Here is a 27,420-nt window from a genome sequence, read left to right as displayed (position 1 = left end):
GCCTGCCCTCATATATCCAGAGTGCCATCTCCTGCCACACTCTGCCCAATCTCTTCCTTAAGTTCCCTCTAACTGCCCTTTCTCCTACATCCGTACCTGCCACTACTTCCGCTCTGACCTGGACCCCGCCATTGCCTGCCCTCATCTACCTCAGCGTGTCAGTTTTCTCTATTCTGTGCCCAATCACTTTCTGCCCCATCGGTTCCTTAAGTTCCCCCCAACTGCCTCTTCGCATCTATCTGTACCTGCCCCAACCACCGCTCTGCCCAGGACCCCGCCCGTGCCTGCACTCATCTACCACAATGAATATCAGTTCTCTGAACTCCATCACTTTCTGCCCCTTCTCTTGCATCGTACCTGCCCCAACCCTACTGTCTGCCCTGGTCTCGCCAGTGCCTGCCCTCATGTACCCCAGTGTCAGTCTCACCACTCTCTGCCCCATTTGTTCCTCTAACTGCCCCTTCTCTTGCATCTGCCCCAGCCCGCCCTTGACCTCGCCAATGCCAAACCTCATCCACTCCATTAAGCGTCATTTCTTTACACTGTCCCATATCTGTTCCTCTAACTGCCCTTCTCTTGCCTCTCCATCTGCCCTCACACGCACCATCAATCTAATATATTTGCGCCCCTATCCTGCTTCCCTCTGACTCTCAAATATTTCCTTTATCTGCCCTTTTCTGATCCTTTCTCGTCCCTCCAATGGCTTCTTAATCTGACATACTTGCTCCTGCCTAGTTTACTCCAGCTGCCTTCCCTAATCCTCCTTGCTGCCTCTCAGCTCATCACCCTGATCACGTCTTAAAAATTAAACACCACATGACCCCACCGCTCTTCAATCTATCTTTCGAGTGTTTATTTTTTATTCTTACTTTTTTCCCCCTCGATATCTTTTTTTCTGTCCGCACCCGTGGTTCCTGTCCTTGTTGCTCTTCATCCTTATCTCGCTTGATTTTTACTTTCTCGCTCTTCACTTTCATCCCCTCATTATATCTTCTTGTGTAACCCATCTCGTTTCTTTTCTCTTCCTCTCTTCTCCGTCATTTCATCTCGTCCTTCCACTTTCTTAGTTTATTTTTTCTTTGCCTGTTTCTTCATTTTCCCAAGTTCCCTTTATTGTCGTCTCCATTTACACCATTCTTTTTCTTCTCTCCATTTCCTTCCATCTTTGTTCTTTTCCACCATTATCCAGTCTTTCCATTTTTCCTTACTTCTCCATTTCCTTCCTCTCCATTTCCCCTTGCACCTGCCTCAGCTCCAATGTTTCCTTTTAAAATATTTATTTTCTCCCTTTTTCTTTCACTTTCTCATTCACTACTTCCTATCTCTTTTTCTTCCTGTCACGTTCTCTCCGTGTAGTCTCCACTCAGCTCTTTCCTTCCATCTATTTTCTACCTTTCATTCTTTCTCCGTTCCTTCTTTCCTCTGCTGTAAACTTCAACATCTTTTATGTCTGCCCCATCTACCTCTAACTGCCCCTGTATCTGCCCCATGGATTCAGACACGCCATCCGTACTCCTCATTAAGTTTGAGTAACTCTTGAAGGTGCTGTATTGTAAACATTGGTGCTTCCCCAGGTGCGTTGTGGGTAAATAAATCTTGCAGGACCAATAGTCACTCCACCTCACGTTTTTTAGGTCTCGGCTAGAAGCTCGCTCTCGCCAGAGACCTATAGTTATCGGCTCAGCTCCCGAGGAGGAGTAAAGGTATTTTATGTGTTTCTAGAGATGGGCGTATGATGTTACCTACCGCCCCCCGAAGTTAGACATGGACCTCTTCCTGAGGCCAGTCCCCTAAACATGACGGCCGCTTTGTCTTATTTTCTGCCACATTTTACAGAATTAGGTATTTTTGTCGTAGAGATTAACTAAAGACACCATGGACCATCCGCCCCCCATTGCATAATATGCGCTACGATCTCTAGGCCTATTTGCATACAGGATGGCCGTCTCATGTGCTTTTTTACTTTTCGGAACAGAATATATCTGTCTCTTGGACTAATTAAAGGCACCACGTTGACACAACGTCGCTGCTGGTTTACATCCATTTATGAGGGCTTGTATCTCACAGCTCTCTGATCCAACAACTATTAAGCCCAGGTAAGTGCTGCCTGCCAGTAACGACAGGCCTAACTGCTAGGCGAAAGGAAGGGGCTTTTAAATGTGAGATGTCCAACCTGAATTTATGTACCATTTTGTAGGTGTGCTGTATGAACCATGGTGGAACCTTGATGCAATCCCTGGTCAAACTAACTGCGAGTAACTCCTTTTATTGAAAGTGTTTTGAGCAACCCCTGCGCCAAAGTATGCTCAGTGTTGGTGGAACGTTTGTGACAGATATCTTTAGTCCTCTCTAAACAAACTCCCTGTGTTGGATATCTTGGTAGGTAACATCTTGGGATTTTCTCTTTTTCACCCTATGTGGGTAGATAGACGTTTTGCTGTATAAAGTTGGTAATGCACTATATGGTTCTGCTTGTCTTCAGGTTAATTTAGTCCCTATAAACAGACCTAAATAGGAAAAGATAACTTCCTTTAGTACCTTACATCATATGTGGAAGATTGTTAGTTTTGAACCACTTTGGACTCATTACATTAGGCTGATTTATGTTTCTTATTTTTCCGCTCTTCTTTTGGGTATTGAATGTGGTATGGTCTTTTACTAAAAGATCATAAAAAGTAAAAGGAGGCCCCCTTATCTGTCAGATTTGGGACAGGGGAGTTATATTGTAAAACAAGGATGTCCCACGTGTTTGCCACTAAGTTGGTAAGAAGTGTATTAGTGGTGCCAGGTTTTTTGTTGTTTAGCAATACCAATCACACAGATATAAGTGGAACAGGAAATCAAATCACTGGACATAGGCCAACCATTATGGACATTTATCAAACGGCAAATTATACCAATATGGCACACATGTTACTTAAATTCAGGTCAAAGCTAGGAAAAGAAAGCCGGAAAATTGTTTTTGGAAAAATATATATCATTTGTGTATTTATTCAAGTAATCACAATTATCACAGTTGTAACAAATAGTTTAAAAAATATACGTGAAGTATATTATACATTTCATTAAAAGCATATAAAAATCACAAAGATAAACAAAACAATATGGGTTTTAAAAAAATTCGTAAGAACAGGGGTCGACGCGGCGTTTCGGTTAAGGAAGAACAATAAACAACCTTCTTCAGGACCAAGTTCTAGAAGGAAACAAACAATTACTTTTTTGCGTTTACAGATTTTCACAGACAAAGCATATTACCAAAAAACATTTCCTGTTGGCTAAACTTTTACGGCGTTTTATAATCATTAGATGGTTGGCACTAGTCAAAAACTGATTATTCGTAAATTTATTGGTATTGTTAAAACACGTAACCTACTATTAAGGGCACCGTTTAGTGAATCCCAGAATTTATTTATGGGGAGACATTTATGGCAGTGACATCATCTCATTCATCATGTCTAACAGACAACAAAGTTACCTGTATTTTATAATGGCTTCCAGTTATATCCTGGAGTGCCGGGGGCCGGTTGTAAAATCCGGACAGTAACTGTTATTTATTCGCAATGCTTTTGATGTAGCATGCGCAGTATTGATCTCTGAAAGTGATAATAAAATATGGATCAATCAGTTATATGCTCTATTTATATTCGGTCTTACTAATATTAATAACGAGCAACTACCTTGTATTTGTATTGGGAAGATTCACGCTCTGGTAGTAGGAGCCACCGATATTTGTTTTCAAATATGCTGTAGATAAATACACATCTATTATCATATTATAGTTAAAGGAGTGATTACCAATTGTCATGTAGAATTCTGTTGTTCGCACTTACCCAGATTTTAATGACTGGCAACTTAATACTATCGCGAGCTTTTCAATTGGCTTGTGTTTCGGTTTTGGCGTTCATAGCATGGCGGGGATTCTCCTGCCGCTGATAATATAAAGGATGGAACTTTTGTTAAAATTGCTATTCGTTTAGTCATTATAATTTATAGTTTTAACATAGGGTGTCTGATCTCTACCTCTTTGTTAGTTTAGTGCACACATGCATGTTGCATTATTTATAGCGTGTCAATAATGGCAAACCTATCGTTAGTTCTATTTTTATGTTTAGGCATAGCGGTGCAATTACACCCATTAATCTAAGACCCCATTTATCAACCATTGTTAAGGAGATTCTCTTCGTTTTTAAAAATAATGTGTCTACCCTCGGTCTGCTAGTGATGTTGTTCCTAGTTTTTACTCTCACATTTGGGGTGGCACACTATACAGTAACTTATCGCTGATATGTTTTAATGGCGTAAAGTTCTAATGTACCATAACGCGTCTCAAAACTTATGGTGTCCATAACGAGTCTCATAGCTTATCAGTTTGTCAAGACATGAGGGTAGAATTACAAACGTAAGTCTTTCAGCGTATATTATTAAGTTACGGGTTTTTTTTAAATAAAGTTAACTCGCTAAGGAGTTGCCCAATACATGTATGGACCCACAAGCCGGTCTTATAGCTTGAGGGTGACAAAAACCGATAATTAGTTAAGCGCAGAACAGGCAGAGTGCTAAACGGACTCTGTTCAGCGCGGGACGAGTAAACTAGTAAAGGGGCCGGTCGCGCTCGGCTTACCTGGGGATTTAACTTCGGCCTCCCTGCTCCTACTCTGTCAGCGTATCGTGGGTTCTGTTGAGATGGAAAGTATGGAGTGGACGCTAGTTTCGGTATATTTATAGTACAGCACTCCTGATTGGGCAGACAATCTCCTGCTCGTTGATTGGTTGAGGAGATGTCACCTGACATCTTGTTTGTTTACAAACAAACGTAAGTGCCGCGCTAGACAGCGTCATTACCACTATATTACCTGCTTAGTATGTGCGGTATTTAATCGCCTTTAGGAGATGTTATGCGATAACTGAGGGCAATGTGCAAGATTCGAACGATGTATGTTCTTAGCTCAATTATAATATATCTATAGGCAGCAAGATTCTATGACGTCTCATAAGCCAGAGTGGGAGCAACCAGTTATTAAGACTACAGGTACCCCTCTCGGGTCTGCCCTACATACTAGGATTGTGTCTGTCATGAAGTCGTATGGGGCATTAGGGGGCATTGGTACTAGATGATACACTAGCACTAAGTCTGTACTTATACAGCTAGGTGCTAGGGAGTCATTGGTTTAATTTTGATGATACGCTAGCGCTCAGCCTTTGTTTGTGCACCTGGGTACTATAAAGTCATTAGTTTAGTTTTGGATGCTACATTCACAGGGTGACACATATGCGTTACCCCTTGATAAAATACTTTTTGACGCGTATCGAGGGCTAAAGGTATTAATATATCACTATGTAGTGCATATATATATATGTAATTGTATAATATTGGACCCTTGTTCTAAATATCGGTACCTTCTCTTGACTGATCTTAATTATTCATAGCTCTCCATTGAGTAAAATTATCTTTTCCCAGTCTTCTCTGCTGTTGAGGCCGGCACGAACACTGTTACACTTAGACATATAAAATTGCTCGCGTCTTTTTCTTTTTTGGGTCAAGTTTCCGCCTCTTGTACTAAGACTAACATGCTCAAGGCAGCACCAGCGAAGGTCACTAATCTCATGCTTAGCTGTCTTCCAGTGTTCAGTTAGAGGGGCCCCTACCTTACTTGTGCGAAGAGCTGATCTATGCTCATTCAGCCTTGTCCGGACTTCTCTGGAAGTTTCCCCTATGTAAATAAGTTTACAGGGGCAACTGATGAGGTAGATTACACTACTTGTTCGACTGTTCATGAAGCTCATCGGTTTTAGTACTACATCTTTGATGGTGATAGTATTCCCACGGATAATATTTTTACAATTGCTGCAACCTGAGCACGGGAAAGTACCCGTTGGCATAGGTGCATTATCAATACAGGGCTGGTTTACTCTCTTGGTTTCCCTATATGTATGCACCAAGCTATTTCTGATCGTTCTGTTCCTCCTGTAGGAGAACATGGGTTTGGGCAATCTGTTTTGGTGTTTATCATTAACCAGATGCCAATTTCTGTTAATGATGTTTTTGAGTTTGTTGCTAATTGGGTTGTAGTTCGTGACAAAGATTATAGGCTGTGTGGTAGGCTCTTTCTTTTCTTTGGGTTGGAATAGATTCTCGCGATTATAGTATTTAGCACGCTAGTACGAGTGTCTGATGAGTCGTTTAGGGTATCCACGTTCTAAGAATTTAGTTCTGAGAACGCTGGCATGTTTTTCGAAGTCTTGGGATGTCGTGCAATTTCTCTTAAGTCTCAGAAATTGACCAAATGGAATATTGTTGACTTGACTAGGTGGATGGTTACTTTTATGATGAAGCATAGTATTTCTGTCCGTCGGTGTTGTGAAGAGTTCTACGTTTAGGGTTCCATTAGTATTTTTGATAATAAGGTCAAGGAATTCACAACTATTATTATCTATGTGAGAGGTGAACTTAAGATTATTGTCGCCAAGATTAAGCCATGTAATAAACTCTCTTAGTGTCTCTATAGGGCCCGTCCAGATGAAAAAGATGTCGTCTATGTAACGAGACCACACCGAGATGTTTTCATAGAACGGTGATACTGTGTTAAAAATGTGGTGTTCTTCAAAATTTGACACGTACAGACATGCCAGACTGGAGCACAGGTGGCCCCCATGCTGGTCCCCTTAGTCTGTCTAAACAGTTGTTTGTTGAATAAGAATAGGTTATTTTTCAGTACCACAGAGATACAGTCTATGATGAACTGTTCATGAGCTGTAAGGTCCCTATCATCTTTATTAAGCATGGAAGTGATAACTTCAATTGTTGCGTTTTGGGGAATATTTGTATATAATGATTCTATGTCTAGCGTGACAAGAAATTGAGAATGGGGATCGAAAGCTAGACCTTCTATTTTCTGGATGATGTCTGTTGTGTCCTTAGTGTACGCTTTTTGGGTAGTGACCAGGGGTTGCAGGAAGACATCTGCGTACTTACTGAGTGGTTCCGTAAGGGACCCAATGCTGGAAACGATGGGCCTCATTGGAGGGTTCAGTATGTCCTTATGGACTTTCGGAAGTCCATAAAGGGCAGGGATAATTGGATCCTGATTGAGGAGGAAAGAGAATTCCTCTTCGCAGATTACATCATCATCTCTAGCATGTTTCAAGAGGTTGGCAATCGATAATTTCAAAGATGTCCATTCATCCATGTGTGCTATCATGTAATGTTCCTTGTTGTCTAGTAGGTTCAGCATTCTATTGTTCTAATCGGGGGTGTCCATCACCACGATGCCACCCCCCTTGTCTGCCGGTTTAATGGTCAGTTCGATGTTATTCTGTAATGTCTGTAGTGCTAATGCCTCATCTTTGCTGAGATTGTGGCTAATCCAGTGTTTTTGTTTCAATAAATCGTCCACGCTCTTATCAACGCTTCGCTCGAAGGCTTCTATGTCTTTAGGGATCATGTTAATACTGGGGGTCCAAACAGACTTGTTTTTAAGGTCCGATTTATTGTGGCTGGGATGCTTCTCTTTTCCCTCAAAAAACATAGCTAACCTGATTTTCCTGAAAAAACTTTGGAGATCTCTCTCCAGTGAATATCTATCAATGTTGGATGCCACTGCATATCCTAAACCTTTTTCTAACAAAGTGATTTGTTGGTTGGTAAGTGTATGTTTGGAAAGATTAATGATTGGTGCTTTGTTATGACTAGTTAGTGAGTTAACTTTATTTAAAAAAAACCCGTAACTTAATAATATACGCTGAAAGACTTGCGTTTGTAATTCTACCCTCATGTCTTGACAAACTGATAAGCTATGAGACTCGTTATGGACACCATAAGTTTTGAGACGCGTTATGGTACATTAGAACTTTACGCCATTAAAACATATCAGCGATAAGTTACTGTATAGTGTGCCACACCTAATGTGAGAGTAAAAACTAGGAACAACATCACTAGCAGACCGAGGGTAGACACATTATTTTTAAAAACGAAGAGAATCTCCTTAACAATGGTTGATAAATGGGGTCTTAGATTAATGGGTGTAATTGCACTGCTATGCCCAAACATAAAAATAGAACTAACAATAGGTTTGCCATTATTAACACGCTATAAATAATGCAACATGCATGTGTGCACTAAACTAACAAAGAGGTAGAGATCAGACACCCTATGTTAAAACTATAAATTATAATGACTAAACGAATAGCAATTTTAACAAAAGTTCCATCCTTTATATTATCAGCGGCAGGAGAATCCCCGCCATGCTATGAACGCCAAAACCGAAACACAAGCCAATTGAAAAGCTCGTGATAGTATTAAGTTGCCAGTCATTAAAATCTGGGTAAGTGCGAACAACAGAATTCTACATGACAATTGGTAATCACTCCTTTAACTATAATATGGTAATAGATGCGTATTTATCTACAGCATATTTGAAAACCAATATCGGTGGCTCCTACTACCAGAGCGTGAATCTTCCCAATACAAATACAAGGTAGTTGCTTGTTATTAATATTAGTAAGACCGAATATAAATAGAGCATATAACTGATTGATCCATATTTTATTATCACTTTCAGAGATCAATACTGCGCATGCTACATCAAAAGCATTGCGAATAAATAACACAGTTACTGTCCGGATTTTACAACCGCCCCCCGGCACTCCAGGATATATCTGGAAGCCATTATAAAATACAGGTAACTTTGTTGTCTGTTAGACATGATGAATGAGATGATGTCACTGACATAAATGTCTCCCCATAAATAAATTCTGGGATTCACTAAACGGTGCCCTTAACAGTAGGTTACGTGTTTTAACAATACCAATAAATTTACGAATAATCAGTTTTTGACTAGTGCCAACCATCTAATGATTATAAAACGCCGTAAAAGTTTAGCCAACAGGAAATGTTTTTTGGTAATATGCTTTCTCTGTGAAAATCTGTAAACGCAAAAAAGTAATTGTTTGTTTCCTTCTAGAACTTGGTCCTGAAGAAGGTTGTTTATTGTTCTTCCTTAACCGAAACGCCGCGTCGACCCCTGTTCTTACGAATTTTTTAAAACCCATATTGTTTTGTTTATCTTTGTGATTTTTATATGCTTTTAATGAAATGTATAATATACTTCACGTATATTTTTTAAACTATTTGTTACAACTGTGATAATTGTGATTACTTGAATGAATACACAAATGATATATATTTTTCCAAAAACAATTTTCCGGCTTTCTTTTCCTAGCTTTGACCTGAATTTAAGTAATATGTGTGCCATATTGGTATAATTTGCCGTTTGATAAATGTCCATAATGGTTGGCCTATGTCCAGTGATTTGATTTCCTGTTCCACTTATATCTGTGTGATTGGTATTGCTAAACAACAAAAAACCTGGCACCACTAATACACTTCTTACCAACTTAGTGGCAAACGCGTGGGACATCCTTGTTTTACTTTTACTAAAAGACACAGCTCTGAGACTTAAGATAGTTTGGATCTAATTGTTGTGACACAATTGGAGTTTGTCTTTGGTTGATTTGCACATAATTGACATATTTCTTGTATGTTTTTCCTCATAAAGAGTCAAGCCTTTGTTGGTTCCACCTTTCTCGTTCTCTCATGTGTTGCTGCTACCATTAAGTCTGAAGCTCACAACTAGACTGCCACGTTACATTGACTATGTGAACCTTTATTATAATAACCTGTATATGAATTATTCAAGCAATATTATGAATTTGTTAAATTGATTATATATATTTTTTTCCTACTAACTGTTCTAGAGTTGTGTTGCTGTCCCCCTCCCTTCTCTACTGTGCCCTGATGAAGGTGTGGCCCAAGTCCAGGCCGAACACCGAAACACGCGTTGACGCTCGAAGATAGTCCCTACACTGTTTCATCTGGTCTCAACTGTGTGTGAGACCCCACGGGACCGGAGTCATCTACATCAGTTGGCTATCTGATTGTGTTGTGAGAAGGATGAATGAACTCTGTCGATGTATGATTGCTTGAAGGGATGTGTGGGATGTTGTCTGAATGTGGCGATTATTTATTATGGAGATATGATTTCTCTAATCTGATGTTTGAACTGATAGTGTGAAAAACAAAATAAAAATGAAATCTTTTTTCTAATATCGCTGTGGCCTTTTGATGTTATTATTATGGCTGTTCTAGGGAGCCTCTGACTGATTGTACAAGTTTGGGACTCTACATGAGCCAGTATATTTATCTTACCTACGCAGTTCTGTTTTTTTGATTGTGACTTTGATTACCCTGCCCTCCTGCCTAGTATCAGTTTTTTTCAGGGGTCCTCTTTGTTTAATTGGTCACAATCTTTGTATTCAGCAGCCCAGTTTTTAGGTCTTAACCTGCGTAGGCTGCGCTGGCGAGATTTTATGTTTTCCAGAGTGGAGCTTGAACCCGCCAGCTCTTCTCAATTGGCTGGCATCCTAAACGGCGGCCAGCCATTGGAGAAGAGGATTGTCCGTCAATTTAAGCCCCGTCCGTTTTGAATTGAGGGGCGTGTTTTTTTCGCTTTTTTCTCTCCTCTTCCCATTGGCTGGAATTTTACATACCAGCCAATGGGAAGAGGAGAGAAAGAAAAACACGCCCCCCAGTCTGAAAATGATGGCATTTCTCCGAGGCATTTCTGCTTGACCTGGGAGAAACATGTTGGTGTTACCCCTAAGAATCAGTTTGGTTTGTTGCTCGCGCCGCATTCCGATTTTTGAAGCCTTAGAGTCCCTTAAATTCTGCATTCCAATTGTGCAGCGCTTCCTCGCTGTCAACTACCACGGCTGACACTTCTAAGAGAACTCCGCTTTACCATGCAGTTGAAGGGCCAGGCCTGCGGCGGCGATTACTGTGCCACCAGCACTTCCCATCCGGCGCACTCCGGCTCCGAGCTGCGGCGATGACTTCACAGCCTCCTGTACTCCAGATACCCTCGCCCTCTCTGGCGGCCATGCTGGCTTGGGCCAGCGGGGCCACCGTACACGGCCAGACCCCCCCCCCCCCCTTCCAGCCCTATGAAGAACCTGTGTTGCAGGATCCACCTCGTGGCAGAGGGCCGGAGGCCCCGCTAGTCCTGCAACCCCCCCTGGGTGCGCCCCAGCCTCCGGCCCCCCCAGGTGAGCAGGGAAGGGGGAGGAGGCAGCGCATTCCTTGGGCCGCCCCCTGCATCCCCTTAACTGCCCCCTCACTGCCCTGGACCCCGCTGGTGCCTGCCCGCATCTACCCCAATGTCAGCTCTCTCCATCACTCTCTGCCCCATCTACTCCCCAAATTTCCCTCTAACTGCCCCTTCTCTTGCATCCGTACCTGCCAATCTCTGCCCTGGACACCGCCAGTGCCTGCCCGTATCTACCCCAGTGTCAGCTCCCCTCAGTGTCTGCCCCATCTGCTCCCCAAAGTTCACTCTAACTGCCCCTTCTTGCATCCATACATGCCCCAACCCCCAGCCTGCCCTGGACCCCGCCCTCATATACCCAGAGTGCCATCTCCTGCCACACTCTGCCCAATCTCTTCCTTAAGTTCCCTCTAACTGCCCTTTCTCCTACATCCGTACCTGCCCCTACTTCCGCTCTGACCTGGACCCCGCCATTGCCTGCCCTCATCTACCTCAGCGTGTCAGTTTTCTCTATTCTGTGCCCAATCACTTTCTTCCCCATCTGTTCCTTAAGTTCCCCCTAACTGCCTCTTCGCATCTATCCATACCTGCCCCAACCACCGCTCTGCCCAGGACCCCGCCCGTGCCTGCACTCATCTACCACAATGAATATCAGTTCTCTGAACTCCATCACTTTCTGCCCCTTCTCTTGCATCGTACCTGCCCCAACCCTACTGTCTGCCCTGGACTCGCCAGTGCCTGCCCTCATGTACCCCAGTGTCAGTCTCACCACTCTCTGCCCCATTTGTTCCTCTGACTGCCCCTTCTCTTGCATCTGCCCCAGCCCGCCCTTGACCTCGCCAATGCCAACCCTCATCCACTCCATTAAGCGTCATTTCTTTACACTGTCCCATATCTGTTCCTCTAACTGCCCTTCTCTGCCTCTCCATCTGCCCTCACACGCACCATCAATCTAATATATTTGCGCCCCTATCCTGCTTCCCTCTGACTCTCAAATATTTCCTTTATCTGCCCCTTTTCTGATCCTTTCTCGTCCCTCCAATGGCTTCTTAATCTGACATACTTGCTCCTGCCTAGTTTACTCCAGCTGCCTTCCCTAATCCTCCCTGCTGCCTCTCAGCTCATCACCCTGATCACGTCTTAAAAATTAAACACCACATGACCCCACCGCTCTTCAATCTATCTTTCGAGTGTTTATTTTTTATTCTTACTTTTTTCCCCCTCGATATCTTTTTTTCTGTTCGCACCCGTGGTTCCTGTCCTTGTTGCTCTTCATCCTTATCTCGCTTGATTTTTACTTTCTCGCTCTTCACTTTCATCCCCTCATTATATCTTCTTGTGTAACCCATCTCGTTTCTTTTTTCTTCCTCTCTTCTCCGTCATTTCATCTCGTCCTTCCACTTTCTTAGTTTATTTTTTCTTTGCCCGTTTCTTCATTTTCCCAAGTTCCCTTTATTGTCGTCTCCATTTACACCATTCTTTTTCTTCTCTCCATTTCCTTCCATCTTTGTTCTTTTCCACCATTATCCAGTCTTTCCATTTTTCCTTACATCTCCCTTTCCTTCCTCTCCATTTCCCCTTGCACCTGCCTCAGCTCCAATGTTTCCTTTTAAAATATTTATTTTCTCCCTTTTTCTTTCACTTTCTCATTCACTACTGCCTATCTCTTTTTCTTCCCGTCACGTTCTCTCCATGTAGTCTCCCCTCAGCTCTTTCCTTCCATCTATTTTCTACCTTTCATTCTTTCTCCGTTCCTTCTTTCCTCTGCTGTAAACTTCAACATCTTTTATGTGCTCTGCTGTAAACTTCAACATCTTTTACGCGCTCACAGTGGCCAGGTGCTGTCCTCCTGGAAAGCAGCCTCCCACAACTCGGAACGCTGCTCGTGCTCACGCCTGCTCCCAGGGCACGCACTCTCTCATCAGTGCGACTTGGTAGAGCAGCTTGTAGTGTTCCTCCCTCTTCTCAAAACTACACAGGTCGCAGTCTTCTCTTTATGCAGGAAGGGCAGATCGTCCGACAAACGCTGGTTCTTTTATTTCACCCACGCTCGCCTGCCTCCAGTTGATATTAAAGCATTTCTGGTGCATAAAGCATCGAGGGAGGGAAAGTGCTTATGTTTATTTTCTCTTCATACAAGTACACCACATGTGATAAGCATGGGTCATTGTAGCATCACCCAAACATAGATAGTACATGCTGCTTCTGCAACGAAAGGCATGACTCAGTTAACCTGCTCCTGCATTCAGTGGTGAGAGGAGTTGGCCTAACGGCTAGGATGCTCGACCTCGGACCTGGGGAACACAGTTCGAGTCTCAGGAATATCACGAAAACCTCCTGTGATTCTGGGCAAATCCCCATGCCTCACAAAATGAATGGGTGTCCTTGTGTAATGTAATTGGTGCTATGTAAAGCGCTCTGAACGTATTAAAAATCTATTTACATGTGAAAATAATGTGCTTTTTTTCGATACTCCATTGTAGTAACCCCACTGGTCTTTTTCTCACTTTTGGGGCTTCACTAGATAGTGCGTCCACTTCTCCTTGAGGATTCCTCCTTTTTGCATTTCAGCGGAACATAAGTTCATTTTATCTCGGAGACAGACTTGGGTGGTGCCTGCCTTCCACATGTGCGTGTTCTCGCCGATCAGGTCTGTGTGGTTAATGTTGTGCAAGCCACTCATATTATGTGATCCTGCGTGGGTGTTCTGTGAGGCTGGTTTTATTTTACCACTTCAAAGCATGGGCCGTTTCCACCATTAGGCCAGACTAGGCGGTCGCCTAGGGCGGCAGAAGGGAGAGAGCGGCAAAAACAAGAGTTTGGGAATTCTGCTCATTTGCACTCGCTCACTGTGACAGTATCAAAGCGGTGCCACGACTCTGCGTCCCAAACCTCGGCTCCCAGACGGGGACAGGAAATCTGCAGCTGCGGGCACAACATGCCCTTGAGAGGCACTGGGTGCTAAGGGCAGACCTGGACACAGGACGTTTGGTGGGCCGGGCATACTGGAGGGCTACCCTGTGCAGGAGGAGACAGGCAGTGGCGCTCTGTGCTCAGCTTGAGACCCCAGGCCCACAGCCTCGCCACAACATCCGGGCCGCCATGGCGGAGGCACCGCTGTGCCTCACCTAGGTGCTTCTGATGCTGGCCGTGTCCTGCGTGTCCATCAGCCTGGCATCCAATAACAAATGCCACAACACCTTTGATTAAAACGGCAGGAATGCCAGGGTGAGGTATAGTGCCTGAAACTCAACTTTTGGCCTGGGAGCCTTTCACGGGATTGGAAATGAAAGCCTGTGTCAGACTCGTCAAGGGCCTTGAGTGCACAATTCCAGGAAGCAGCGTTGGCTGGGCTGATGAGTTGTACCCGCCATGCCGACATCACTCCCACCCCGTACCTGCGCATGGCATATTACAGGCACACAGTCGACCTTTCTTCTCTTGCTGTGTGTACTCGACCTTCCGATCCAGACTGGAAGGAACAGCTAGAAGTCCTGGGGTTAGTGGCATTTAAGCGCTGCACCTAGAGGCAGTGTAGCGGCTAGGCCTAGCACGCCTGGGTGTTCGCATTTCTTCCATTAGCTGCACGCTCTTCGGCACCGAGGGAACCGGTTGTTGTGGACACATGGTTCGCCTCTAGATAGCAGGCCAGGGCAGCAAAGGGATCAACTGCTCAGGTACAGCCACCCGTGGAAAAAAGCTGCATGGGTTGGCGAGTCATGCCCTGTTCACTTCAACCACCAGGGCACATCGGCAAGACCTTTCCCTGTGTACCATGTTGGAGAACTGCCCATAGCCCATCCGTCATTCTCCGCATGTTCGTTTATTTTCCCTTCTTCTTACTGTGCAGCTGCAGACACCCCTCCCCAGTCTGCGATCCTGTGAGTCACATGCCTCTTTCCCCAATCCATCTGGTTTCTTGTTCTTTAAACGTTTCATTTTCACACGCTCAGGGTGCTCCTGACGTCCTTTAGCAGCTCCTCTGCCGGTTGCGCACACTTCGAATCTACCTCTGATCAGTGAGATCGAGGGATGAAATTTTCTGAAGTTGTTTAATTGTATTTGCTTTTTATGTCCTGGTGATTTTTTGCTGAATCTCTTCCAGTCTCGCGAGAGTGGAGTCTTCCTCTTTTTGCAGAAGCTGGCGCAGTTGTTTAAATTCCGCCAGAGTTTTTGTCTTCTTAGCATCCACACCCTTTGTGTGGTACACACTATAGTCATGTATAAGTCACACTACAGAAGGCACAACTACACCAGTGATAATGGGCATAGTCTTTAAACCTGCCCTATCTGCAGTAAATGAAGTGCAGCAGGTATTGGCCTATACAATCTGCGTTACCTGGAAGGTGAAGTCAGAGCTGCTATAATATTGTGACCTGCTAGGGTTCAGAACAGATTTGCAATTTAAAAGACTTTCACTTCAGAAAATCAGTGTGGGGCACATTATGCACAACTGTCCTTATGTGTCGATGGTGCTAACTGGAGGCACATCTTTGCTATTCTCATAGGGATTATTCTTCAGCAGGCCTACAAGGAGGTTAAGCCTAAACTCAGGGTTACTAGAGCTAACGGAAGACAAAATCAATAGTCTCGTCCACAAAAATCCTCCAGTACCCCACTTCACGGTACGGGAGAATTTCAACGCTTAGGTTTTTGTGTTGCTCCCAAGCCCCCTCGTTGGTTGTGCTTGCCATCTTGCCCCCCCCCTCGTTGGTTGTGCTTGCTGACTCTCACTCGCACCTGCTGATTCCCACCTGTGTCTCTCGCTCCAGTGTGCTAACATTCCATGCCATAGTACATTAAACACGCGCCTTGGCTTGGCCAAGGCTTGTTTTCCATAATTCTATCCACACTTGGCACGCCCTGGTCCTGAAGTCACTTCTTAGCGCATGTGGACACTGCGCTGAAAGCTGGGTGGAGCACGGCAGGTAAGGATGGGATTGCAAAGGGCCCAGTATGGTGGATGGCTGGCTGTGGGGGCATGTGTGTGGGTGTATGTCTCCCTCTGTGTGTGGGTGAAAATGCAATAGGTCTCACATTTGCGAGAGATTAAGCTATTGGCATTGTAAATGACAATGCCATTTATTTAGGTTTTAAAAATAATGAGCAATGCCATAACTTTAACAAAGACGAGACCATTGCATTGTAAAGGCTTGTTTGACAGGTCACAGAGCTGCTGCACCATACGTGCAATTCATTCTCACGCTTTGTATACTATTTATAGCCTCCCTCTAACCCTGGCCCCATTGTTCAATCAAAGCCACTGACGGACGTGTTTGTTCGCCAGATCAAGGTAAGAGTACACTAGGGAACACAGAGAAGTGTGCCTCGTGCTTTTTAGTGATTATTCCTTTAGTTTTAGTGACTTAAGCACCTTTCTATCCATTATTTTTTCTAGCAAATCACTCGACAGGCTTTAATTAAAGACTGCAACTGACGGGTGGAAGTCATTTACAGAATAATTTTGAGGTGCGTCAGTCAGAACAGACTCCTGTTGCATTATAAGCAACAGGAACACGGTCAGTTACTGATTTGGTTTATTGTCACTTTCTCGTAGGCTCCAACCGGCTGGTGGAGGTATGTGAGGGTTTTAATCTTAAACCCATATAAGACTAGGAGGCATTTGATACTTGCAGATATTAAAGAATTTGCGTTTTGGTAAGCTTGATCTTTGAAAGCCAAACAGTGATTCTACAATTCTGTTTTATAACAGACCTGATACTGCTCTTAAATTAACCCATAGGCTGCCCATTCCCCCTCCTTTTCTGAAGACCCGCCTTTGACTTTTGTACAACTTACAGGGTCGAAACGTCAATGTACTGCCTAGGTCTACACAACGCTCACGATCACCATCTGATTGGTCATTGGATCCTGAAGCATGTGCTAAAACAACAAGGACATACGATAAAATGACAGCCATAATTGATAGTTTCTGACTAGACTATTGAACTCTAATTTTGGTGTTATAGTTTCTTCCCTCGCAAATCATTGATGTGTTATAAGTAAGCTGTAGCTATTTGCTCTAAACAATTGGAAACCCCAAGAACCATTTTTCTACTTCAAACACAGGTTCTGAGGGACACTGGGTGGCCACATTAAGTTTACCACTCCCCCTCGTTAACAGCAGCTGCAGATGGCTCCGTGTACCCTGGCCTTGGTAGCCCACTGCTCAGGTCAGTTGATAAGACCTGCAGTGGATTGGCAGCGTGGGTGGATTTGCTCTAGTTGTCCCTTTAATGATGGCATGAAACAATAGACAGGCAGGCAGGTGAAGGTGATGCGTGCGCTGCAGAAAGCAAAAGTAGCAAACCTCAAGGTAATCTATTTGGGGGGAGGAATTTATAAGTATTTTTTACCAGGTTCCTTACTTCCTCAGCACAGTGTTTGCCGCCAGGGTAGCAGCCCTCGCCAGACTCAAACATTAGATGGCTACACAAACGGATCCATACTACCCTACTGTAGAAATGATGTGTGCAAGGAAAAGGGAATGCAAGCAACTGGTCATGGGAGTCTGCACTGCATCAATGCCCCTTACATCTTTTAGTACAGACACTGCAAGCAGTATTTGAAGAACATGCCTCCGGTGAGACTAGATGTGATATGTTACAGCCACAAATACAGCAGCTTGGTGAGTGGTCTGTCCGAATGGGTTATACTCCAAGAAAAGAGAATACAAATGGTCAGTTTAGCAGTGCTGCGCCGTTATTTGGCGCTTGTATTTCGCAAGGGATACAAAAGCATTTAAAGGAAGTCCTCTAAAAACTTCTTCATAAAAACGTAAAAAAAAAAAATTTAAAAGTGGGAGGAAATCACGTACTTGTTCAAATGTAGTTTAGGCATTTACACAGATACAAGGTTCCATCCCAGAAGGACTATGCACATTATAAAGATTTAATCCAAGATAAACATTGAGTGAATTCACTTATACTATCTACAATTAAAAACCTTGATAACAGAACTTTGGAAAAATCAATCTCGAAAAGAATAACCCACTTCAAAGAAATAATTTACCATAACAGCTTATTGCCATATTTATTCACATAGAAAATACATCCACAAAAAATACAAATAATGAGCCAACAATAAAAATATATTGTTTTATGAGATTACCATGGCATTCAAAAATGTCCAACTTCAGTTGCATAACTGCAACTATTTATATTTACACAATTTACATCATAAATATCAGTTTGAAAGCACCCAACTTGAGGTAGGCCTCCAAAAATTAATCCTCTCCTGGGACAGAAAACTCCCAATATGTTTTAATGGAGTAACTGAAAAATATTAAACTAAATATTTACATAAATACAAAAAGTGCACCAGTATGCAAAAGTAACAAAAAGTGCACCAGTATGCAAAAGTAAACAGTCAACTAACCTTCATATTGTTGCTTTTTTTTTTAACACGTATGCAATCATTATCTTGCATACAGCTACTTAAAAAATGTTCTTGGTGCACTAGGAGGGGAGAGACCAGTATTTGAGGACCAGATCGAAAATGGAGCTAAGATACTCTTCCATCACCAGTTTAAGTATGGGTCTATGTGTTGAAAATAAAAAATCATCTTATTGGCATGTAAGTGTTCGCCGACAAACCCAAGTAATTTTCTGGCTCCTTTTGAATGGGAATCCACTGTCCAAACGAATTTCTTTTTTCATCTTTTGGTGTGGAACTGGACTGTTTTTCTATTACTGGATTGGCAGCAGAGTTCTACACATAAAAAAAAGAGTAAATTTCCATTTAATATTCGTATCTCAGCTAATTTTACCTAGCGTTATTAGTACTGTTCTTACTTGTATCCCAGCTACGTGCGCCACATTTGACTAGGACTGTGCTCGTTTTACAATACATTTTCACTAAGTACCATTAACACTAGATGCAAAACGTTTTAACTTTAGAAATTACATTTTAGGTCAACCAGTCCTGCTGCTTTAATTCAGTAACTTCTTAATTGCCAGTTTGAGAACGTAAGCGCCTTAGTCGGAAAAAGGAGTAGCTGCCACATGGCATACAGTTAAATAAAACACAACTTTGGTCAAAGTGACTAGTTTAGATTCCATCCAAACTTTTTTTAGGGACTGGAGTGGATTTGATCACAGGTCCAGTATTAGCCCAATACAACACCTTCTGCACAATTCAACCAGCTTGTTTGATTCTCAAAAATTGTAGGGGCGTAGATCCAGTTAAGTAGAGAGAAAAAGAGTAGTCCCGAGTCAACCTGGGTAGGTTATAAAATGTGTAACTTTTAATCCTAAGAAATTCTCTTTTGACACCTTAACGAGTTGTAATCCAACTTAAGCAGAATATTTGTAAATCCCCTCCATTCGAGCATAGTGTTCCAAAAGCATAATCGATGTTAATTGGTCAGTGTACAAAATACCACTGCCATGGACTGGTCGAGACCTTTCCACCCATAGGAGAAACTGGAACATGTGCGTGGGGAGAGGTAATTCGTGGCCCATTTGTATTTAACATGCCGAAGTTAGTGCCTGATTTAGCAGGAACGGTGAGAGGCTAAGTTCCTCTTCGCTGGCAATTAAAATTGAGGCAACGAGGTACTCTGTGCGACAAACAGAATACTAATATTTAAATAAAAAAAGGGCGCAGTTTAATGCACGAGGTTAAGATAGCTCGAGAAACACTTACATTAGTATTAAACAGGCTGGCCCCTTGTCTAGGTGGCACTTCATGGGGAACTTCAGATAGGTCACTTGATTGCTGTATGGAAAGGATGCCACAATTAAAGAGTTTCAATCAAATTTTAACATCGATTTACTACACATTGACAAACAATGTAGCATGTTTCTTTTTATTGTGAGAAAGAAGTCACAAAAACAACGGTTAGAGCTACATATTCTCAAAAGCACAACTTGCCAGAGAGGAAGTGTTTGTGCCAATTTTAAGATTTGAAAATATCTAGCTTATTTGATCCAGATCACCAAATTAAATCACTGAGTTTACATTTGCTACATTATGGATTACGAAAATCCACAAATTCTGAAAGCTATCAAGTTCAGGCAGCTAGTATGCAGGTCCGCCCTAGAGATTTTCAACAATCAATGAACTTATCTGCTAGCGACGAAGGCCTCTTCTTCAGCACACTCTCAAAATCTGGAATATAGTTAATACATTGTGAGGGATGACACCTGTACTACAGACGCCAACTTTCTCAGATATCCCTGAAATCTTACTGCATAAGAGTAGGAAGCGTGCAAAAATGCTTTTAACACAATGACCGATCAGAATCACTAGTTTTTAAATCTCAATGCCACATTTTAGACCGATCACCTATTGATGTATTACCAACTTTATCTTCATCAAGGTCTGGAGAGCATTCATCTCTATAAAGACAGAAAGAGCATGTGAACTGTATTGCGTACTAACACTTTTGGAATCACAAAGCACTGCTCAAACACGACCCAACACCCCCCCAAAAAACTGTTTTAGTTAGGCCCAGGGAATTGAAAATGAAATACAGAATCCAACTGACAAATGTGAAAAGGCAATGATGTATACTGGGGAGCACAAGCAAAATGAGTTTGTATTTAATTCCAGATTGCTTCAATGTTCAATTCTTGACCCAGGAAAGTGTCTCCTACAGGTAACTACTCAAGTTGGGCTATGTTTTTGATCACCTACCTAGCAAACGATCAGCTGACTGCAAAGGACCACAACCATTGGACATTGTACATCACAATCCCCAAATACGTCTATGAATTTAGTTAAAGCTGGCCGATAGTCTACTCCAATTTAACCCTCCGTCTAAAAGCAGACGATTATCTGCTTTGCTTCTTCCCCGTTTAACAGTTCGTTGGCAGATAGGCCACCGCGTTTAAGACCAGACCTGAAACGACATGAACTGTTTACTAGCAACAAGGGTTCATTTGAGACATCTGGTAGGTGCTCGAAACTGGTTTGCTTAAAGGGGAGGGGTATATTTAACGTTTCCTGTACTTTTCCACTCAACTGAGCCCCTTTCGCAACTCAGCGATTTATTAGTCTGAGTGTGCTCATCTAATCTGCATAGTTTGCCCACAGATACTACCACGTATAAAGCAACACACATTAAAGAAAATGTGAAGAGCAGGTAAACACGGACACATTTTTATTAACCCAATCTCATTCGGACCCATGTGTTTGATGTTAGGCAGCATCAGAATTCCTTGTTGGGCAACGTGCCCCGAGCTTAAGGGAACAGTACAAAAGAGAACAGTTACCAACAATATCAGGGCATTTAAACAGTTTTCAGTTATATGGGGTGAGCATGCATACTGTATAGGCTTTCACAAGAACGTTAATTATGCGACAATAAGAGTCTATTTTGTGAAAGGCTTAAACATTCATACTTCCCAAATTCGAAAACACGTCCCAAACAGACGGTGTTTAAATGTAACATTCAAGGCATGTTTTCATTCTGGAATCTTCTACCAATTAACGCTAAGCTCAAGGCGTGAGCACTTTAAAAATACCAAGTATTAAGTTGGCTCGATCAACACAAATAAACAAAGACACGTCTAGTTTAGTCATGTTCCCATGTATCCTCAACTAAACATTTGTCCCTGCCTAAATATATACTTACCGTGGAAAACTTTGCAACGTCTGCTTCGATGCTCCTTTTTTGGGCTTCTTTAAACCATGGATCCGTCTTCAGACTCGGGGGCAAGTCCACGTTTTTCCCGAGGGCCTTTGCCGCATTTGCTTTAGCAATCTCCAACAGCTCCCGTCTATCTGGAGTGGGCATAAAATTATTCTTTGAGTACGGTCTTAAACAAGGCTGCCTGCCATCCAGTCTCATGGATGCACGTTTTACGAACTATTACTGCCTACAAGATTTAACAATCGTGGGATGACAGTTACACAAAACATTTCTAAACACCAATAAAGTCCTTCAATTACGCTTACTGACAATCACAAGGGATATGTGAAACATTACTCTAAACAACAGAGAGCTTCTTTTCAGTTCAACATTGAGAAAGAAGACTAACACTACAGGTAGGATAAACAGAATCCACACAACGCTTACCCTTTTCGGTGAGTCTGAGGGGGGTGTGGCTTCGAGATCTTGATCTTGTTCGTGATCGACTTCGCCAGCTTCGGAAAGTAGCTGGATGTGCCCGGCGCACAAAGCCGTAGTACCTTCTTCCTCTAGACCTCGATCGGCTTCTGCTTCTTGAGCGATAGCTTCTGTAATGGGTTCTTCCGCGAGAACGAGATCGGCTGCGTGGTCTGTATCTGGGAGGAGACCGGTAGTACCTTTTATGGTATCTGGACGTGTGGTATCTTCTGTATCGTGGGCTAACCGACCTCGATCGACTTCTAGAAGAGGATCGGGAACTTCGATGGTACCTTCTTTTCCTGTAGTGTCTGCCTCGTGAAGACGAGCGACTTTCACTTCTTGAGCGTGAGTGTGAGGAGCGTGAACGAGAACGTGACGTACTTGATCTGCTAGAAGACCTGGACCTACAAGAACTTCCTCTAGATCTTGAACGCGAGCTCCTTTCCTTGGGCTTACTTCGATTCAAGTCATTAAGACAGTTGGGCATTTCAGTGATTCTCTGCTTCGCCTTTACCTCATGCTCCGTGTTGCTGATATTCAAGTTCTCTTTTGCTTTAGACCATCCTGCTTTACAATTCAGGAAGAACACATGAAGAGCCGTTTGTACATACACCATCGTAACATGTCAACATTTAAAAAATATTCATCTCGCTAACTCAAATGTGTACCTACGCGATGTCTGCTCGCCCCACCAACCCCTATTACCTCGTAGTTCGCTAGTATTCAACTTTAGTTAAGCATGATCTGCGGCATAATTCATCTTTTATCAAGTAGTCTGTTGCTTGCCTGCTTTCCCTCAACCGTTTATCTCCAACTGCTTTGGCCCAACCTAGATGCATTTCACATAACTTTTAGAGTGTAATAAAGGGGTAACGGTCAAAACTAGAATTGGGTATACTAAGTAAGTACTTGTGTTAAAGAAGTTGCGGGACCTAGAGGACAACTGTTAAGAGCCGGAGATTTGAGGAATGTGGACAGGGCATATCAAGAAACGGCGTTAAAATTATTGCCGCCTTAGCGGCGAGAATGGGCTTGATAATATACCCTTGTGAATTCCCATAGAAGCCAAGGTTCTGGTGTTTACCTGGGCTTCTATGGGAATTTAAGGGCATATTACCAAACCCATTATGTTAACGCCGTTTCTTGATAATATGCCCTCGAGTAACCTAAGCGCATCTCTGCCCTCAGTGTAAACGGGCCTGGTGAAATCTAGCCAAGCAGCTTTTAACAGATTAAAGATCCACACAAAAAAAACATCTTACCAGGGCTAGAGATGCTGTACAACGATTCGCTGTGCTGTACTTCTAGTGTTCTCCCGTCATGATTTCTAAGTGGAAAGGAAAGCCGAGTTATAATGGTAGGCAAAATAAACGAACAAGAATACAAAGTAACAAGCATATAACGCAGCAAGTCAACGATAATACTCAATTTATTAGCCTGTAACAAAGAAAAGCTAAGGCTACCACTAATGAGCTCATTGGAGAAAAAAAACAAAAAAAACCTTAACGAAGCAGACATTTGCTTAACACACCAACGGGCACATGCATCATTGTAGGAATTAGCATTTCCTAAATTGCGAAAATCCTATGCATCAAGAAATCCTAATTTTTTTTAGGATTTCTTAATTTTCGGAATTTGCGATTCCTTAATTGCGAATCGCAATTAAGGAATGGCATTACATTGATTCCTATGAGCCTTGAGGCCCTTAGGAATCAATGCAGTTTTGCATTTCTATTTTTTGGAATTCGCAATTTGTTGATGCATTGCAAGGGTGCAGCCCTGCACCCCTGAAATGTATTTTAAAGTGCACGTTTCACACACACACACATGGCCTAAGGACATGTGTCTAACATGACACTTTCCAAAATGCATTTTTGTGCTATTTAAAAGAATTTCGCAAATTAACACGAGGGTCAACCTCGTGTTAATTTGCACATCCTATTTCAAAATTCGCATTTTTTAAAAAAAAATTGATGCATTGCATTTAAGGAATCGCACAAATGTGATTCCTTAAATGCATTCGCATTTTTAGGAAATGCAAAAAAAAAAAAAAAAGCGAATTTTGAACAATTGTTTCATGCATCCCAAAAACGTATTTAGGAAGCGCAAACGGCTGAATTTACCGATTCGCACCTTTGCACTTCCTTAATAGGTTGATGCATGTGCCCGAGTAGACCATGACTGCGAGCCTGTGACAGTGAAACAATTTCTCTTGTCGGCTGCTGATGCGCGCCACCTTAATACGCTCCGAGACTCATTTATGAGGCTGTGCGCCACTTTAAGCCGCCGGAGCGCCACTTTGTGACGCACAAGTGGCTTAAAAAATGCTCCTTATTTACAAAGTGACGCATCTAGGTAGATGCTTCACTTCGTAAACCTCTGCGCCACATTATACCTGCACCAGATACTGGGGGGCAGATTTATGTTGGGAATGCGCCACGTTTGCGGCACGCAACTGCGGCGTACACGTGGCACATCCCTACGACCCATTTACAACGTGACGCATCTAGGCAGACGCACTCAGTCACTTGCAGGCCAATGATGCATCAAAACCCTGCGCCTGCTTGAAGTAGGCGTAGGTCTTGACTCAGCATTGTTAAGATGGGGCACCCCCGAGCCTTGCTGGAGCTGCGTCGCGCTTGCGACGCAACTACAGCAATGCCACCTTTACGGCACGGATGCGTCACGCATCTGTGCCGTTTTTGCCCCATGGCGACCGCACCATGGTTGGCGGAGCAAAATAACTGGCGCATCATAAATCTGACACAATGTATGCCAGGGGGCGTTATGGCGCAGGAAAGGGTCATGGCAGTGAAATCTATAAGATTTCACTGCGCCATTTCTTGTCCGCTAATGCAGCAAAATCTTACGCCTGCTTCATGTCAGGCGTAAAACTGACGCAGGCACCAACATGGGACTTACCCATGTGAAAGTACGCATTGCTGGAGTGGAATCACTTTTGTGACACCCCAGCAATACGTCACTTTTGCGCCCACAGATTCGTCAGAAATACTGACGTATCTGTAACTCCTTGCAACATGACACGTCATTATAAATATGATGCAAGGAGTGCGCACTGATAAGTGACGCATCGCTACTTCCACGCAGCGATGCGTCATTTCTCATAAATGAGGCCCTCAGTTGCTCCTATCGCTCGTCAGTCTGTGCGGGCCATGTTATGGCAGCATGTCACTGTTTGGAGAACCACGCAGTGCCCAGCCAAGTCAGTTATTGTCCCACTTAATGCAGACCATGAGCCAGGCGGTTGTCGTACTTAACAGCAGTGCAGGGTGAAAGGCAGGACTGCTGGAATAATGCTATTCAGTTGCCACTCCGTTTACCACGGTTGTGGAATTACCACAATTCATGTGCGGCATAACATGCGTATTCACAATAAAACGCTAACCGAAATGCATCGTGTTAAAACATGTACTTGGACAGCAGAAGACCAGTCTCAAAGATGGGAGTATTTTTTCCCAGCAGCTTACTACTGTATCTGGGTGTTACCACTCATCCCCACCCCTGTGAAAATAAATACCAGGCTAGAAATTGATCTCTGCTCTATTCACCTAAAGATATTGGACTAGCATCATGCAAGACAGGTTCCACGCCGCAGCAATATTTCATTGACAAGGCTTCGCCTGGCCACCGAGAATTACCGACAACTAATCTGAGGAGGAGGTAGTTGGAAATCGCGACCAGGAGTTTAGTCTGGGCGGGATTTTACTGGCCACAAGTGCCGTTTTGCACAAATACTCTTTGAAATTGATTTTCGGTAAGAACACACTAGAGGAAAATTACAAGCAGAACAGCGCCATGGTTTTATAACGTGCATTCGGGATTTCAAAGATTAAACGAATGGTACTTAAATCTTAGTTGTGGGCGGGGGTCGTCAATTTTAAATTTCTTTCCGCAACGTTCCTCTTACACCGGAGTCGGGTCATCCCCTATAGCTGGTTCAATTATTTTTACCACAAGTAAACAGATAATGCGTTCAAAGCAAGTTAATAGGTCATGCTCGAAACCGTGGTATCAAATTACGGCACATATGCACTATTAAAGTCCTTGCGAAGCAATCAAGAGGTTCGAAGTAACATACGCCGCCATTACATGGCTTGCTTAATCCGCCATTACAGCGACCCCGCCCGCCTGCCGCCATTACACGAACAGCGCAGAGCCGCCATTACGCTGAAACGAGACAAAGAGGGAGACTGAAATGGCGGAAGAGTCCCTTGACGGCGGCTCATGCAGCCAGTTTGTGAAAGAAACCACGAGTATATCGCATCGCTGGTCCCACCTGCTCGGCTGTCCCACCTGCTCGACTGAAAAACGCAGTGGTATGGCGTAAGCACGCCGGTCCTAAGACTAGACACTACTGTAATACGCAGTTTTATAATGCGTCACAATTGAAGCGTAGTCAGTGAGCGGATTTCAAAGCCATGTAACGCTGCTATATAGATGGGAGTGATTTCGTTTCTAGGCACTTTAATCTCCGTAGGTTAAAATAGCTGCTAACGACTTAATTAAAATGCGCACAAATGTTACCGTGGTCGGCCATTTAACTTTACAGCACTCACGAACACTATCCTACGGCGATAATGTAATGTTAAAAAACTGTCATCAAATACAAAATAACATACATGTTTCCGAAGGCCGGAACCACCGAAGAGCTCGTACTTGGCTGCCCGCAGTTCTGCTGGAAGGTATTTTCCTGCAGTCTCTCCGCTCCCTCCATCACCGCCAAGGCGCAGGGACTTCAGAGCGGAACGAAGTGCAAAATAGGTATTTTACGAATTAAAAACAGAGTACCCACGAAATGAGCCACCTAGAAAGGATGGCGTGTTGGTAAAACACAAGGTATGTCGTGAGTGGGAGGAAAACGACACGAATCTCTTCAAGTGCTCGACGTAACACCACATCAACCGTTAGCCAACAAAAGAATGAGCTGGATAACCTTCTAGAAGGCTCTTCTGTCAGGCACAGGGCGGGATTTTTTTCAGTTCCGTAACTCCCATTGGTGAGTTCACCAATCCACCAAACATCTCCTTATGAGTCGATCTCCACCGATTGACCAATAGGTGTTAGCCCCAACAGCGCAGCAACGAGCCGTGATGAGAAGGAAAACAGAGCGGCCATACTCATCTGAATACAGTGCTGTTCTTCGTTTCGATAGTTAGTCTTCAAGTCGAAAATTACAACGCCAAATTCTAAAAAGAAGTCTACAAACCGTCGTTCTCTATTTCATTTTAATATTTTAACAGCAGC

General features: G+C 43.3%; 1 protein-coding gene across 4 annotated transcripts; it reads right to left on the bottom strand.

The window, feature by feature from the left end:
* Nucleotides 1-18,105: 18,105 nt before the first annotated feature.
* RSRP1 (arginine and serine rich protein 1) lies at nt 18,106-27,097 on the bottom strand. Of its 4 annotated transcripts, none has more exons than XR_015308510.1 (6): nt 26,796-27,097; nt 23,418-23,482; nt 22,123-22,722; nt 21,654-21,827; nt 19,746-21,560; nt 18,106-18,809 (listed from the first exon to the last, which is right to left on the bottom strand). XR_015308510.1 is itself a non-coding variant. In XM_086957691.1 (6 exons), exons 1-6 carry the CDS (start codon nt 26,888-26,890, stop codon nt 18,660-18,662), a joined length of 1,131 nt encoding a protein of 376 aa, XP_086813817.1. In that variant the 5' UTR covers nt 26,891-27,097; the 3' UTR covers nt 18,106-18,659. The 4 variants fall into 4 exon arrangements, 3 of the variants coding, with proteins under 3 accessions (XP_086813817.1, XP_086813818.1, XP_086813819.1); XM_086957691.1 differs by having other exon boundaries at nt 19,746-19,817; nt 21,679-21,827; XM_086957692.1 differs by having other exon boundaries at nt 19,746-19,817; nt 21,679-21,827; nt 22,123-22,719.
* Between the last annotated feature and the right edge of the window lie 323 nt (nt 27,098-27,420).

Source organism: Lissotriton vulgaris, chromosome 2_1, assembly GCF_964263255.1.
Source record: "Lissotriton vulgaris chromosome 2_1, aLisVul1.2, whole genome shotgun sequence".
Classification (NCBI taxonomy): Eukaryota; Metazoa; Chordata; class Amphibia; order Caudata; family Salamandridae; genus Lissotriton; species Lissotriton vulgaris.
The sequence above is the reverse complement of the archived record's forward strand: the minus strand, read 5'-3'. Positions and strand labels throughout refer to the sequence as shown.